This window comes from Neophocaena asiaeorientalis, unplaced genomic scaffold (genome assembly GCF_003031525.2).
Source record: "Neophocaena asiaeorientalis asiaeorientalis breed wild unplaced genomic scaffold, Neophocaena_asiaeorientalis_V1.1 scaffold78, whole genome shotgun sequence".
NCBI lineage: Eukaryota > Metazoa > Chordata > Mammalia > Artiodactyla > Phocoenidae > Neophocaena > Neophocaena asiaeorientalis.
The window spans coordinates 14,154,901-14,171,046 of record NW_020175018.1 but is presented as its reverse complement, the minus strand read 5'-3'; the positions used below and the strand labels follow the sequence as shown (position 1 = coordinate 14,171,046).

The window sequence follows — 16,146 nt, the reverse complement described above, 5'->3', positions numbered from 1 at the left end:
CTTTTATGTAATAAAGGGGGAAATGAAAAAGAAGTATTCCCATAAAGAAACTCTGAAAAGATACAAAAGCAACTAATGTCCCTGGTTACATGAGGGTGGAATGGAGGAGATGGGCACAGGGCAGGTGAGGGGGGGTACTTCTTGACACTTTTCTTCTTACATTGTTTCACATGTTACCTATTTAAAAAAATTTAACCTAACAAACAGACAACACATCTTCCCTATTCAAAGTGGCCCACCTTCTCTCTTTGAGGCTCCCTGAGCCCTTCACAGGTCACGTGCGCAAAAATGCCCGTGGACTCTCAGAGTCTGACTCACCCCCTGCCTTGCACCTGCTCCAACCACTAATGGGCAGAGCATCAGTGTTCCCACATGGACTGGTCTACATGGTAACTAATGGCTGTTAGGACACGGCCCCCGGAAGGCCTCCTAAACAGTCGCCAGCTTTTCCATTTACAGAAAAGGCCAGACAGAGACTGTCATGGGCCAGTTCTTCCGCTGCTTCAGAAATGTTTGTACCCCAGGAATGTGGTAGCCCTGGCTGTGGGCCTCAGCCCCGTAAGGTCTGACCCTTTACCTTGGATTTGAGCAGCAAGTCCTCTTTGGTCACCTCCCCTATAGAGTCAAGATGAGGGCAAAGGTCCCTGGAGTCCCCCATGCTGGCCTGGGCTTACCTACAAGAAAACACAAGGAATCCTGGGTTAATGGCAGCCGCTGCTGGCCAGAGGCAGGGGAGGCTTGTGGTGAAGTGCACACTTTGGTCTGTAGTCCCAGCTCTGCCGTATACCAGCTGGTGACCCAGGGAAGCTGCTTAACTTCTCTGAGCCTCACCCTCCTTGCCTGAGAACTGGGGAGGGAGATAACACCCACTCTGATGGGTTGCTCAGAGTACTCATGAAGATAATATACGTCAAACGCCTGGCGCAGGGCTGGCGCAGGGCTGGCGCAGGGTTGGCACGGGGCTGGCGCAGGGCTGGCACAGGGCTGGCGCGGGGCTGGCGCGGGGCTGGCACGGGGCTGGCGCGGGGCTGGCGCAGGGCTGGCACAGGAAAGCAGGTGCTGGGATGATGATTTGGATTCAAGCGCTGGCTGTGATGATTAAAAGTGTCTTCCGGGGCTTCCCTGGTGGCGCAGTGGTTGAGAGTCCGTCTGCCGATGCAGGGGACGCGGGTTCGTGCCCCGGTCCGGGAAGATCCCACGTGCCGTGGAGCGGCTGGGCCCGTGAGCCATGGCCGCTGAGCCTGCGCGTCTGGAGCCTGTGCTCCGCAACGGGAGAGGCCACAACGGTGAGAGGCCCGCGTACCACACACACACACACACAAAAAGTGTCAACAGGGAAGATGCAAGGGTCCTGCCTACGCTGGGGAAGCTGCATGTCAAGGAATCTAAAACCGTGGTACTTTTATTAAAAGAGACCAGACCCATGACCGGGAGACTACTCTACCCAAGGGGGCAGCAGAGGGCTGGGTGGAGAGGCTAGATCTCAAAACCAAGTGGAAAGGCAAGAAGCAGATGTTGACCTCAGTCTTCTCTAAGCAAGCAAGACCACTCTTCTCAAGAGCTTCTGAGAAGCCAGGTGCCCCACAGGCCACTTATCTCACTTCCTACGAGAAACTCCACTTAGAGAAGAATCCTTCAACGTCACGATACTAGAGGAGGCAATCAGAGCAGCAGCTCCTCCAGAAAATGTTTCCTGAGAAGGAGCAAATCAGAGAGAAGGGCGGGCAAACCAACCCAGGAAGAGGCCTGAGAGATGTTCACTAAAGAACCACGTGGTGGGGTATCTGGGTGACAGATTTCACAACAGCTTTGTTGTTTTTTTACAATGATACATGCTTATTATAAAAACAAAACTCAGATGATGTTTTAAAAAAAAGTACAAAGTATAAAGTAAAATTGCTGATGATACTGTGGCAAACTTCCTTCCTGACACTCTTCTGTGTATAATTTCTCTCTTTTTTTAAATCAGAAGGAAAAAAGCTATTTCTGTTTTGAAAAACAAATGCTTCCTTTGAGGGAACTCCTTGGTGGTGATAGGTAGTTCTGTATTTTGGCTGTGGTGGTAGTTACATGGCTCTACGTGTGTGTAAAACTGCTCAGAACTGAACACACACACACACACGCACACAAATGGGTGCAGGTAAAACTGGTGAAATCTGAGTAAGCTCCCTGGATTGTACCAGTCACTTTGCTGGTCATGACACTGTGTTACAGATACACCAGAGATGTGTGACCACTGGGGGACACTGGTGAAAGGTACATGGAACCTCCCAGCACATTCCTGGCAACTTACTGTGAATCTATAATTATTTCAAAAGAAAATGTTTAAAAAGAAATAACTAAGTAAGTGCTTCCACAACCCAATATTTTAGCAGAAATTGTACCCAGGAACCTGGCTTTTGATTCTAGCTCCAAACTATTACCAAGAAAGGTCCAACCAATCAAAGATGTAGGTGGAGCCAAAAGTGCTTTAATCAAAGGCAGAGGCTGTGCATCCACCAGGGGGAGGTGGACACGCCCAGGCACCCTCCTGTAAGCTCCCTCCTCACTCCAAATGGTCAGCCGGAGGTGAACTGGCCCAGACTCCCAGCCAGAACAGGAGCGACTGGGACTGATTAGGGGCCAGGACCCAGACTAAGTGCTTTCCGTGTATTCTTTCATTGAAAACTTCCCCCGGCAATCTTTGAGGCAGCTGTGTTTTGCCCCGTTTTGTAGATGAGGAAACGGGACACTTCTGGTCTCAGGTCTTGCAAACAGGAGCACCAGGGCTAAGGGCGAAACCCAAGCTGGTCAGACTCCTAAGGCTCTCTCTTTGGAACTTAAGGAAAATGTAAACATATGCAGATGCAGACGGAAGTGTGTAACACACCCCCATGTACCCATCACCTGGCTTCACAATTAATCCATGGCCAACCTTGCTTCATCTCAACCTCCCACTTCCTCTTTTTTTGCACCAAATCCCAGATATCACGTCATTTCATCCGTGTATGTTTTTCTATGAGACTTGAAAAAAAGAAAAAGTAAAAACAAACAAACATAACCACAATTCCATTATTTCACCTAAAAAGAAAACTCCAGACTTCCTCCTTGATCTGTGCATAAGGGCTACACCTGAGTGGAGCAGGCTGTGGGCCTACCTTTGTGCAAAGCGACAGCCCCAGGAAGCTGCCAGCATCCGCATTCTCCGGTGACGGCCGACACTGCTGGGCTGCAGTGGGCCGCGGTGAGTGCAGGCCTCTGGCAGGGAACCTAGAGGGACAAACCAGCACACCTCATGTAGCTCCGTTACCTTAAAATCACTCTTAGCACCAACCAGGGGCTAAAAACAGCCCAGAATTCCTCCTGGGAGAGGAAAGTGAATTTCTGGACATTTGGGGTATCCACAGGCTGGACACACTCCCCAGTCCATCCACAGGGACAATAAAAACACACCACTGAGGGGACAGTTGAAGAAGGCTTGGGTGGAGCTGGCTAACAGGGCCAGCCCCTCCTGGGGGGTGTTGGACCCTTCACTAGTCACTGCTGGGCGTTACCTTCGTGATTCCCGAGAGAGGGATCTGCAGGAGAGGGCCACGGGGCCTCTCCAACTATTGCTCCCCATGGACAGAAGGATCCGCCCCTTCCAGGAGTGCCACTGAGACCCTCAGATCATCCTTTGAGCCTCCCACTCAGAACCCCCGACCCTAGGCGATAGACACAATCAGGTTCGTCCGCATGTCACCAATGCTCCTCCTTCCTTGGTGGGCCACAGTTTCCTAGGTGTGGGCAGTTCACAGAGGGAGAGGCAGTTAGAAGCTATCATTTAAAACGGTCACATGCCAATGATGGGGTTCAGGGTTCTAAATTCCAGTCCTCCTCCCTTGAACCCAGATTTTTAGTTTTTCGTTTCCACTGAGGCCAAGTGCGCTGGGTTAGTGGCAGCTCCACATTATTTTAAGCTGCAGTATGTGGGTTTTTTGAGCATCTTTGGCATGTGCCCCATCTCTCCAGCTGGATGGCTGAGCCAGGTTATGAGCTTGACGCCCAGTGCCGTGAACACCGCTCCAGACAAGGATGACAGTGACAGGCGCCCTCTTGACTCACACGTGCAATCAGACTACTTACGTTCCTGCAACTTCAGACAGAAAAAAAAGCCCTGTAAAAAAAAAAAAAAAAAAAAGCCCTGTGGCTGACAACCCTCTGTGCACTCTCACTGCCCAGTTTACAGATGAAGAAACAGAACTGGAGCTAATGAGCTAGAACTAGGCCACGGTCGATCCTGGGCTAGTACGTGGTGGGCGGAGACCTGATCAGGTCTGTCCAGTGCAGAGCCTTGCTCTAAGTCAGGGGTCAGCAACATTTTTCTGTAAGGGCCCAGGTAGTAAGTATTTAGGCTTTGCTGCCCACAGTGATCTTCATCACATATTCTTCTTTGTTTCTGTTTTGTTTTATAATCCATTAAAAATATATTGTAAAAAACTTCTTAGCTCGGGACTTCCCTGGTGGCGTGGTGGTTGAGAGTCCGCCTGCTGATGCAGGGGACACGGGTTCGTGCCCCGGTCCGGGAAGATCCCACATGCTGCGGAGCGGCTGCGCCCGTGAGCCATGGCCGCTGAGCCTGCACGTCTGGAGCCTGTGTTCCACAACGGGAGAGGCCACAACAGTGAGAGGCCCGCGTACTGCAAAAAAGAATCCTTCTGCCAGTGCTGGGGGCATGGGTTCGAGCCCTGGTCCGGGAAGATCCCACATGCCACGGAGCAACTAAGCCCGTGCGCCACAACTACTGAGACTGCACTCTAGAGCCCGCAAGCCACAACTACTGAGCCCACGTGCCACAACTACTTAAGCCCACACGCCTGGAGCCCATGCTCTGCAACAAGAGAAGCCACCGCATTGAGAAGCCTGCACATCGCAACAAAGAGTGGACCCCGCTCACCGCAACTAGAGAATGCCTACGTGCAGCAACTAAGACCCAATGCAGCCAAAAATAAATTAATTAAAAAAAAGATTCTTGGGCTTCCTGGTGGCGCAGTGGTTGAGAGTCTGTCTGCCGATGCAGGGGACACGGGTTCGTGCCCCGGTCCGGGAAGATCCCACGTGCCGTGGAGCGGCTGGGCCCGTGAGCCATGGCCACTGAGCCTGCGCGTCCGGAGCCTGTGCTCCGCAACGGGAGAGGCCACAACAGTGAGAGGCCCGCGTACCGCAAAAAAAAAAAAATTCTTAACTCGAGGGCCTGACAAAACAATCCCAGCCTGCTGTCACAGTTAGCCAACCCCTGTTCTAAGTCACTGTGCACTGGGCCTCATCAAAAGCAAGCCCGATCACTGGCATTCCACATTCCACCGCACACGAATGCCCACCAGTTTAAGTAAGGCAGAGAGCAAAGAACAGTCAAGAGGGTTGACTTGGCTCCAGATTTTCTCTAAGTAAATCATCAAGGGTGTGTGCAAAGACAGAATGACAAAGACGTCCACTGTAGCGCTGTTTATAATGGGGGGAAACTGGACATAATCCAAGTGAACAACAACAGGGAACTGGTTAAAGAGTACCACAACCGTACACTGTTGTGCTACGTTGCCATTGAAAATGATGATGAATGTTAAATCTTCCTATCCATGAAATTAAATGAGATCTAAATAAATGGAGAGATACACCACGTCCACGGACTAGCACACTTAATACGGTTAAGATGTCCGTTCTCCCCAAATTGATCTACAGATTCAATGTAATCTCAATCAAAATCCCAGCAGCCTTGTTTGTAGAAATTGCCGAGCTGATTCTAAAATTTATAAGGGGACTTCCCTGGTGGTGCAGTGGTTAAGAATCCTCCTGCCAATGCGGGGGACACAGGTTCAATCCCTAGTCCAGGAAGATCCCACATGCCACGAAGCAACTAAGCCCGTGCGCCACAACTACTGAGCCTGCGCTCTAGAGCCCGCAAGCCACAGCTACTGAGCCCGTGTGCCACAACTACTGAAGCCCGTGTGCCCTAGAGCCCGTGTGCCACCACTACTGAAGCCCCCGCACCCTAGGGTCCGCGTGCCGCAACTACTGAAGCCCACACGCCTAGAGCCTGTGCTCCACAGGAGAAGCCACCGCAATGAGAAGCCCACACGTTGCAATGAAGAGTAGCCCCTGCTCACCGCAACAAGAGAAAGCCCGTGCACAGCAATGAAGACCCAACACAGTCTAAATAAATAATAAATTTTTTTCATTAAAAAAAATAAAATAAAATTTATAGGGAAAAGCAAAAGACCTAAAATAGCCAAAACAATTTTTGAAAAGAACAAAGTTGGAAGACTTATACTTGACTTAAGACTTTCTATAAAGCTACAGTAATCAAGTCAGTGTGGCATGGGCTCAAACACAGACATACAGCTCAAGGGAACAGAGTAGAAAGTCTAGACCCACACATTTGTTGTCAATTGATTTCCAACAAAGGTACTGATATAATTCATTATTATTATTATTTTTAATTTTGGCTGTGCCAAGTCTTAGCTGTGGCGCGCAGACTTCCTAGCCGCGGCATGCAGACTCTTAGTTGTGGTGTGCGGACTTCTTAGCTGCGGCATACTGACTCTTAGTTGTGGCATGAGGGATGTAGTTCCCTGACCAGGGATAGAACCTGCTCCCCCTGCATTGGGAGCGTGGAGTCTTACCCACTGGACCACCAGGGAAATCCCAAGGTACTGATATAATTCAATGGGCAAAAGATGGTCTTTTCAACAAATGGTACTGGAACGATGATATCCATATGGTAAAAAAAATGAACTTTAACCCCTACCCTACATACCGTATACAAAAATTATTTAGAAATGAATCACAGACTTTATGTAATTGGTGGTCAGTAGAGGGTTTAAAAGACCTTCCCTTTCTTCTCATTTTTTTTCCATGGTTCTCAAAGAGTTTGGTTGTTCGAAAGTACACTATTGAGCTTTTCCAGTTTGATTTCTCATCTTCAAATTGATGACATTTTTCCTCCAATTCTTTGTGCAGTGCTTCCAAATTCTTTTTCATTTGCTCATGGCGCCGCTGGAGCTCAGCTTCAGAGTCCTTCAGCTTTCGAACTTTTTCTTTGGCCTTCATCTCCAACACCTGCTCCATCTCCAACATCATCTTAGCTACACGCGCCCTTCTTTCTTCTTCCATTTGTGCCAGGGGGCTCTTAGGAAGCTGCCTTTTGTTCTTGTTGTTGTCAACTGCATCGTAAGTCACAGCTGCAGGTTTTCTGCTTCTGTAGTTCTCATAGCGCACGTTACCAATAACATCTTTCAAGTCCTGCATGTGTGTTCTTAGCAACATATCTCTTAGAATTGCCAAATCCCAATGTTCACCACTTTTAACTTCAGCAATACCCCAAGCATACCGCCTTCCTCTGACCCTTTTGCCATTAACCTTGATGACAGTATTGCTACCTTCCACAGCAAGAGGGAAACGGTCCTCCATGTTTTTAACAAGTTTTTATTTTTCATCATCATCTGTTTCTGGAAATTCACGTATTTTAATTTTATAGTTTTGGGTTTCTTTCATCATCTGTTTTCTAAACTGTTGGCACTTCTCTGGTGTGAGCTTTGGCAATAAGTGGGATAATACTCACCTTTTCATGCAAACACTTCATAAACTCGATATCCAGTGGTACTATGGATATCCATGGTATCCATGTCTTGAAGGAGCAACGAAGTGTAAACAACTCTGCATCTTGTTGTCCAGCGTCTAACGTCTGTTCACTCGAGATTCTGCACTTAGGTGGTCCTCGCATGTGCTATCAATGCAGTCAGTAACAGGCTGTCTATGACCAACTGCATCTCCAAACCCCAGGGCATCAACTATTGTGTTCTTTGAAGAAAACTTTGGATTGTTCCATCTATACGGTCTTTTTTATTCTATGAAAGGACCTGGATGCTCTGGAGAATACAAATCTGTGAGGAATAACGAGTTGGTTAATGTAGAACCCTAAGTGTGAATTCAACCACTGTCTTCACTGATTGCTGTATACTTGACGTGGGAGATCTGCAAACCCCACGGAGCCCTCAAGGTCCGTCTGCTGAGCCACGACCGCAGCCCCGGACCTCACCCTGACCCTCCCGTTGACCAACAGCCCCTCCAGGACCAGCCTGGGCATGGAACAGCCCACCAACTCTCCAGATCTCAGACTTTAAACAAACAAATTACAACTCTGAAACTTCTAGAGGAAAAAACAGAGAAAATCTTGGCAACTTTGAAGCTGGCGAAGGTCTCAGGGCACAAAAGGCATTAATCATAAAAGGAAACATTGATGAACTGGACTTTTTCAAAATTAAAACTTTTTCTTTTCAAAAGATGCTGTTAAGAAAATGAAAAGACAAGCTACAGGCTGGGAGAAAATGTTCACGAAACCTGTATCTGACAAATACCCAAAATATATAAAGAACTCTTACAACTCCCAAAACGGTAAATGGTCTAATTTTGTTAAACGGACAAATGATTGAACAGATACTTCACCAAGTAAGAACGGCCAACGAGCCCATGAAAACACGCTCAACATCACCTGCCATCAGAGACGTGCAAGTTAAAACCATGAGATAACATCTCACACACCCAAGAATATCTAAAACTAATAACATACGTTACCAGCTGTTGCTGAATTTGTAAAGGAATTCTCATATATTCTGATAGGAGTGTTAAGTGGTATAAAAACCTTTGGAAATAGTTTAGCAGTTTCCTACAAAGGTAAGCTTATACTTATCATAGGATCCTGCAATTCCTCTCTTAGATATCGTCCCAGGAGAAATGAAAACATGCATCTACACAAAGACTTGTACACAGACACTCATAATAGCTTTATACATCATAGCCCAAAACTGGAAAGACCCTAAATGTCCAACAAACAGGGGACTGAAGCAAACTCTTGGTATTTTCATATAGAATAATACATGGCATTAGAAAGACCTACTGATACCCACAGCAACATGAATCAATTCCAGAAACATTAAGCTGAGGAAAAGAAGTCAAAGAAACAAAAAAGTACACATTATATGATTCTACTTTTATGAAACTTCAAAACAGACGAAACTAATCTGCAGTGATAGAAACTGGATCAGTAGTTGCCTGGGGCAGAAGGTAAGGCTACACTGCAAAGAGGCAAGAGGGAACTTTCTATGGTCTTGGAATGTTTTAGACGACATTATGCGAAATGAGATAAGCCGGACACTAAAGGACAAATACTGTACGATTCTACCTATATGAGGTCCCTAGAGGAGTCAGATCCATAGAGACAGACAGTAGCATGATGGCTGTCAGGGGTAGGGGGAATGGGGAGTTGACTTGTGGGTGCAGAGTTTCCGCTTGGGGAGACGGAAAAGTTCTGGAGATGGACGGTGGTGATGGTTGCCTAACATTGTAAATATACTTAACGCCAGCGAGCTGTACACTAAAAGATGATTAAGATGGTACATTTTATGTTATATGTATTCTACTGACGTTTTAAAACTACAATAAAATACAATAACTTTTAAATAAGTTGCATAAGAATACATATAGTATGACACCATTAAAACAAATCTGAAAAAGCTGGGACGGGGTATAATGACGTAAACTGCTCAATGACCAGGAAAGACACTGGTCCCCACTGGTGCCCTGCCGGGCTGCTCAATGTAGCTCTCCCTCTCTCATCCTTCAGTTCTCGGTTTCACTGTCCCCTGACCAGGTCCCCTGGCCACCCTGATGAAGGCAGTCCCACCCTACCCCATTACTCTCTTTCGAGAAAGGCCCTCTCTCCATCCTGGCCCATACTTGGCATGCTCTATAATCATTTTGGTCATTTATCCTTTTTTTTTTTTTTTGGCCACGCTGTACAGCAGGCAGGATCTTAGTTCCCAAACAGGGATCGAACCTGGGTCCCCTGCAGTGGAAGCGCAGAGTCCTAACCACTAGACTGCCGGGATTTTTTGTTTGTCTAATTCCTATCTTTCCTCAAGAATGTGAGTCCCCTAAGGGCAGGGATCTGTTTTATGCACTGTTGTATCCCAAATACCTAAAACAGCACCTGGAACATAGTAACTTCTCAGTAAATATTTGCTGAATGAATCGGAAGTCAAAAAGCTATACAGATGTAAACTATTATACATAGAATGGATAAATAAGGTCCTACTGTATAGCACAGAAACGATATTCAATATCCTGTAATAAACCATAATAGAAAAGGAAAAAAAGTCAAAAAGTTATAAAACGCTGTTATAGTAAAATTCCATTTTGGTAAAATAATTTTGTTTTTGCACCTACAGAAAGGGTGCCCTCCTCATCTCTGGGAGGACAGAGTCAAGTGATTTCTTTTCCTCCTTTTTTGCTTGTCTGCATTTTCTGCAACAAATTTGTGTTGCTTTTGTAACATAGACCCTAATTGGTTACTTTTAAGTATAATTTTTAAAGTTTCAAAATGAAAAAAAAAAAAAAAAAAAGTTTCGAAAATAAGAGGAGCACGTGTCCAGCCTCTTCGGTATGTGGGGTTGCCCCTCTTGCGTCTGTCCGTGCTTCTCTGCAGACTCCTGAGAGCACCCTGGGGAGGAGAACCTCATCCCTTGGAGCTCTCCAGGCCCACAGAGTGTGAACAGGACACTTGAGGGCCATTTCAGAGAGGGGCAGCAGCACCTGAGTGGTCCCGGAAGCCCCAAGAACTGCCTCAGCCGCTACCTGGATGGCTTGAAAAGTACAACTCTTCACCTTGTGACTCGTTCTGAAGAAGATTTGCTCTTAACACCTTTGTTTTTGCCTCATTAACTTCTGTGCTGGGTTAAAAATTTTCATCTTCTCCTACCTATCCTGCAAAGATAAAATGGCGTTTTTGTTTGGTTTTAATGAAATTAATATTCACCTCCATAGAAGCTGGAAAACACAGACAAACATAAACTGAAATAAAAATCACCTGTAATCCTTCTACACAGAAAAAAATTTGGTTACTGCTTTGGTAAGTCTTATTCATATGTATGAATATATAAATTTTAAAACTAAACCAGACTATGACAGATATAGTTTGTATACAGATTTTTTTGGTTTATATTATAAACATTTCCCACCTCACTAGACTTCTTTTTAACAACTTCATTTCTAATGGCTGAATAACATTACACCACATACAATTTAAGCTCTACAATACCTTACTTAACCATTCTCCTATTGTTGGACACTTAGGATATCTGTGTGTGTGTGTGTATGTGTTTTGTTATTAGATATATGGCAGTGAGGAATATTTTAGAATATAAATCTTTGACTACATCTTTGACCACAGGAAAAATTACTGGGTCAAAATGTTTGTTTTGAAGGCATTAGATATATATTGACAAATTTTCCTCCAGAAAGATTATACAAATTTATCTGCCTCCCAACAGTGTATGAGCGACATAGAAAGTTTAAGGTTTACTAACATTAGTTAAAAAGTTAATGGTTAAAAATCATTTTGTACAAATAGACCCACAAACATAGAAAACAAACTTGTGGTTACCAAAGGGGAAATTAGGAGTCTGGGATTAACATACACACCCTACTATATAAAATAGATAACCAACAAGGACCTACTGTATAGCACAGGGAACTATACTCAATATTTTGTAGTAACCTATAAAGGAAAAGAATCTGAAAAAATACATATATATAAACACACCTATATATATATATACACCTATATATACCTACATACACACATATATATACCTATGCACACCTATATATGTATGTATGTATAATTGAATCACTGTGCTATACACCTGAAACTAACACAACATTGTAAATCAACTATACTTCAAGTTTTAAAAAATCAGTTTACATACAGGGAAATGTCACGTGGTAGTACCAAAAACTTTGGGTGCTTAATAGTCCACGCAGGACCTGAAACACCTGAAGTGCACGAGTCTGCAAGGCTCATACTTTACGGATCCCAGCCGTCTAAAATTTTTCATTTTGTTTTATCTTGGTCCCCAACCAACACTGACCTCCTTAGGGTGATGGGAAAGAAGCCAGGCCCGGGCCCTGCCCTCATGGGGCACAGAGTTCCCTGTTTGAACACCACGGCACCTGTGTGCAGCCACAAAGGATGCTATAATTACTAACGGGAGCCACCTTCCACTGCGCTCTTACTACATGTCAGTTGCTCCACACCCATCATCCCCGGAGTTGTCTGTAATCACACAAGGCAATTATGGAGACGGCTAGCCCTGAGTTCGACTCCTTGCTCTTGTCACTTGCAAGCTGTGTATCTTTAGCTAAATCACCCAACCCTCAGTTTCCTCAACCAGGAAAATGGGGACAAAGACAGCAACTAGGGTAACTGAGAGGATGAAGTGGGGCAATGCATGGGATTTTTTTTTTTTTTGCACTATGAGGGCATCTCACTGTTGTGGCCTCTCCCGTTGCAGAGCACAGGCTCCAGACGCACAGGCTCCGGACGCGCAGGCTCAGCGGCCATAGCTCACGGGCCCAGCCGCCCTGCGGCATGTGGGATCCTCCTGGACCGGGGCACGAACCCGTGTCCCCCACATTGGCAGGCGAACCCCCAACCACTGCGCCACCAGGGAAGCCCCACGGGAAGGATTTAATGACTTCTGATCACTTGGACTTGCAGGGAGGCTCAGAGTTTGTATCTATCTGCACAGCAACAAAGTTCAAAAAATGCTTAGTACTATAAATTGTGTTACTGGCCATGTTTTATAGATCTGGAAACTGAGATTGGTAGGAACATAAGTCGCATGTCCTGCATCAGCTTTTCACTCAGGGCTCCATTGCCCAGGACAGTGCAGGCCAAGCAGCCCAGCCGAGAAATGTATAATGTCCACCAAGTATGACACACAGCAGGTGACTAACGCAGTTCTGGCTCTCGGTGACACTTTTAAAGATCCAAGCTCACCTCCTAGTGCTTTTGACATCAAAGTAAAGCCCTGAAAAGAGACCCAAGGGAATGGTGCAAATCCTTAAATAGGGCTCCTGTCCCAAGGCAGCCAGCACCTCTGCTTCTAGGCAAATCAATTCCCTTCCTCAACACAGGCTGAGAAACTGTTCCAGAGAAAAGGCATTAAAAAGACTTGACAAAATTGGATCCTGGATCAACGGGGAAAAGGACATTAGTGGAACAACTGACACATTTGAATATGGACTACATATTAGATAACAGTATTTGTTATGGACCCAGTTGAGTCCCCCCCACCAATTCATATGTTGAAGTCCTAACCTCCAGTACCTCAGAATGTAATCTTATTGGGAGATAAGGTCTTTAAAGAGATAATTAAGTTCTATGAGGTCTTTAGGGTGGGCCTTAATCCAACCTGACTGGTGTTGGAGGCACCAAGGATGCACCCAGAGAAAAGACCATGTGAGGACACAGCAAGGAGGTCACGGTCTACAAGTCAAGGAGAGGCCTCAGAAGAAACCGAATCTGCTGACATCTTTATCTTGGACCTCCAGCCTCCAGAACTGTGAGAAAATAAATTTCTGTTGTTTAAGCCATCCAGTCTGTGGACTTTGGCAGCCCTGGGAAACTGACATAGTATTATATCAATGTTAAAGCTTCTGAAGATGAAAAACATTTTCTGGTTATGTATTACAGTGTCCTTGTTCTTAGATAATTCCTCCTGAAATATTTAGGGGCAAAGGGTCATGATATCTGCAACTTACTCTTAAATAGATCGGCAATAATGATTCTGGTGATAATGAGTGTATAAATATACAGACAGTAAAACAGGGCAAACATATTAATAATCGGTGAATACAGGTGAAGGGTATAAATGGGATTTCATTTTATTATTCTTTTCGCTTTTCTATAAGTTTGATGTTTTTCAAAACAGACACTTTTGAAAGAGTCCCTTTAATTCACTTAAGGTGGGAGCAGGGAGGGGTCTTTCGGAAAAGGTAACCCTAACTCAACAGCAGAAGCTCGAGTGCCTACTCTGAGCTAGGCACGATGCCCGGCACTTCACTACACACTCTTGGGTAAGGACCGCTGTTTCTCATCTTATGGAGGAAGAACGGAGGCTCCGAGATGGGAAGCCACTTGCCTGAGACCACAGAGCAAGGAAGCGGTGCAGTGGGAAGTGAGCCAGGTGGGGTCCGCCTTCACAGCCCTTCCCACCCTTCCCTCTGTGCAAATAAATGGAGTGCACATGGCAGGTGTTTAATAAAAACTGAAAGGGAAAGATACGTGTGCTGCTGAGAGGCCTGGATGCGGGAATGGGCCCTCTTGAGAGCCGCGGCTCTGCTGTGCTGTTGGAAATCACCGCCTCACAGCCTGCGCCCGAGATGCCAGCCAGAGGGGTTGTGCCTCCACTACAGCGACCCCGGGGCACCTCTCCCTCCTGACCCACCAGACCCACCTCCTCTCTCGGGGACGAGAAAGCAGGAAGAAAGGAGGCAGGCCGGTAGGTCTGGCACTGAGCCCACCTGTTGCAGGCCCCGGATGAGACTTCCAAGATGCTTCATCCTGAATAAGGGCAGGCACGTTCCCCCTCCCCGGGGCCTGCTCGGAGTGACGGGGCAAGTAACCCACCTCAACCCCGTGCAGGAGCACAGGCAGTGAGGCAGCACATCTGGGCCTGGCAGAGCTGCTGTGACCAGGCCTCAGGTGACCATTACTCATCACTTTCCTAGGGGTTCTGGCTACATCCTCCTGCCACCTAAGAGCCCTGTTCCTCAGGATGGGAAGGTGATGCTACCAAGCCCGCCCCCAACACAAGGACCCCACCTGCCCTGATCCCCACCACACTGGCCACCCCACACCCCACACACCTGTGCCCGCACCCCTCCATGCTGCCCTCCGCCCCACAGAACACATATCTCTTCCCTCCCTTGTGCCTTCTCTCCATTCTACTTCCAAGCAACCCCATTTTCCCCAAATCCCAGATACATCCCTTCCTTTAACCAGTCTTAATTCACTGAGTCAACCATCTTTCCGACTCTCAAAGCAGGACCCTCAAACCTCCTTCCCTGCCAAGCCCTGCCTGCCGCCGCCCGGAGTGGCCCGGTGTACTGGAACGGGTACTACTAGACCTCACTAAATCCTCACAACCACTCTGGAGGTCGGGCAACATTGAGAACTAAATCCATCTCCACCTCCATCACCAAAGGAGGAAAGACGGAGGCTCAGAGAGGCGAAGTGACTGGCAGGGGGCCACACAGCTACTGAGCAGTTGAGCCAGGATTCAAACCCAGGACGGCCTGCCCCAAAGTCAGTGCTCTGAACTGTCGGCTCGACCAGCTCCCAAATAGCCCTGGCCAGACTGGAGTGGGGATGACCTTTACATCCTTGAACCCACACCCCCACACCCCCAGAGTAGCTTCCCCTGGCCTCCCTTCACAAGTACCTCTTCTGAGTCATTCTTCACACAGCATTTTTCTGCTCAACTTAAATTCCTTAAGTTTAGGATAACATCTCTTCATGGCCCGAAACCTGGTATTGCACTTTGTTCCGGGGTCCAAAAGAGTCTGTTAATGGGGTTGGCAGCCCCTGGGGCTTAACAGGCGGGAGGCAGTGACTGGCCACGGTCACTGGGAAGCTGCAAACCCTGGAGTAGGTCTAAGCAGAAACTCAGACTAGGACCCCTAAAACCACCAAGCAGGAAAGGATCAGAGAGGTTCATGCCAAGGTCACACAGCCAGTAAACGTCACAGCAGGGACTCTGGTGGGGAAACTGGCTCAGAGAAGGGAAGTTTCCTGGACAGACTCACACAGCAAGCTGGCAGAACTGGGACTTGAACCCAGGGCCTAGAATTCAGTCCGCTGCTTTGTCATGTTACCCACCAAACCTCAAACCAGAACACCAACTGAAATTAGCAAGTCAACCCTCCCTCCCACCCCTGATTCCCTTGTCTTGCTCTATTTTTTTCTATTTCCATGGCATCACCTTCTAACATACTTACATACTTATCATGTTATCAGAAGATAAAGTCCACTAGTTCAGGGGTCTTTAGTCTCCTTTGCTCCCTGATATTCTTCAAGCACCTAAAACAGTGCCTGCTCCATATACTGAAAGCTCAGTAAATAGCTGCTGAATAAGTAAACCCGTCTAACAAACATTCACTGAATACGTGCTATGGCCAGGCTGTGAACTGCCATCATTTTGCTGGATCCCAAAGACATGAATGCTCACTGACACAAGCCCACGTTTCACCTGGCTCCACAAAGGAGCCGGCACGCTAACCCAAACTCAA

General features: G+C 46.9%; 1 protein-coding gene and 1 pseudogene across 7 annotated transcripts in view; both read right to left on the bottom strand.

Moving 5' to 3' along the window:
- The window catches only part of USP20 (ubiquitin specific peptidase 20), a 48,013-nt gene that overhangs the window by 29,988 nt on the left and 1,879 nt on the right, over positions 1 to 16,146 (bottom strand). For 3 of the 7 annotated variants that reach the window (XR_003005602.1, XM_024762386.1, XM_024762387.1), the window contains exons 2-3: positions 3,138 to 3,249; positions 578 to 674 (exon numbers count right to left, since the gene is read on the bottom strand). Coding sequence is in view for 6 of the 7 variants with exons in the window: in XM_024762386.1 (XP_024618154.1) it covers positions 578 to 658 (81 nt within the window). In the remaining variant the exon portion in view is untranslated. Of the gene's footprint in view, positions 1 to 577; positions 675 to 3,137; positions 3,250 to 7,576; positions 7,596 to 16,146 lie in introns of those variants that run through there. The other 4 variants (XM_024762389.1, XM_024762390.1, XM_024762391.1 and 1 more) reach the window with 2 other exon arrangements.
- On the bottom strand, positions 6,836 to 8,101 carry LOC112411250 (septin-7 pseudogene; annotated as a pseudogene).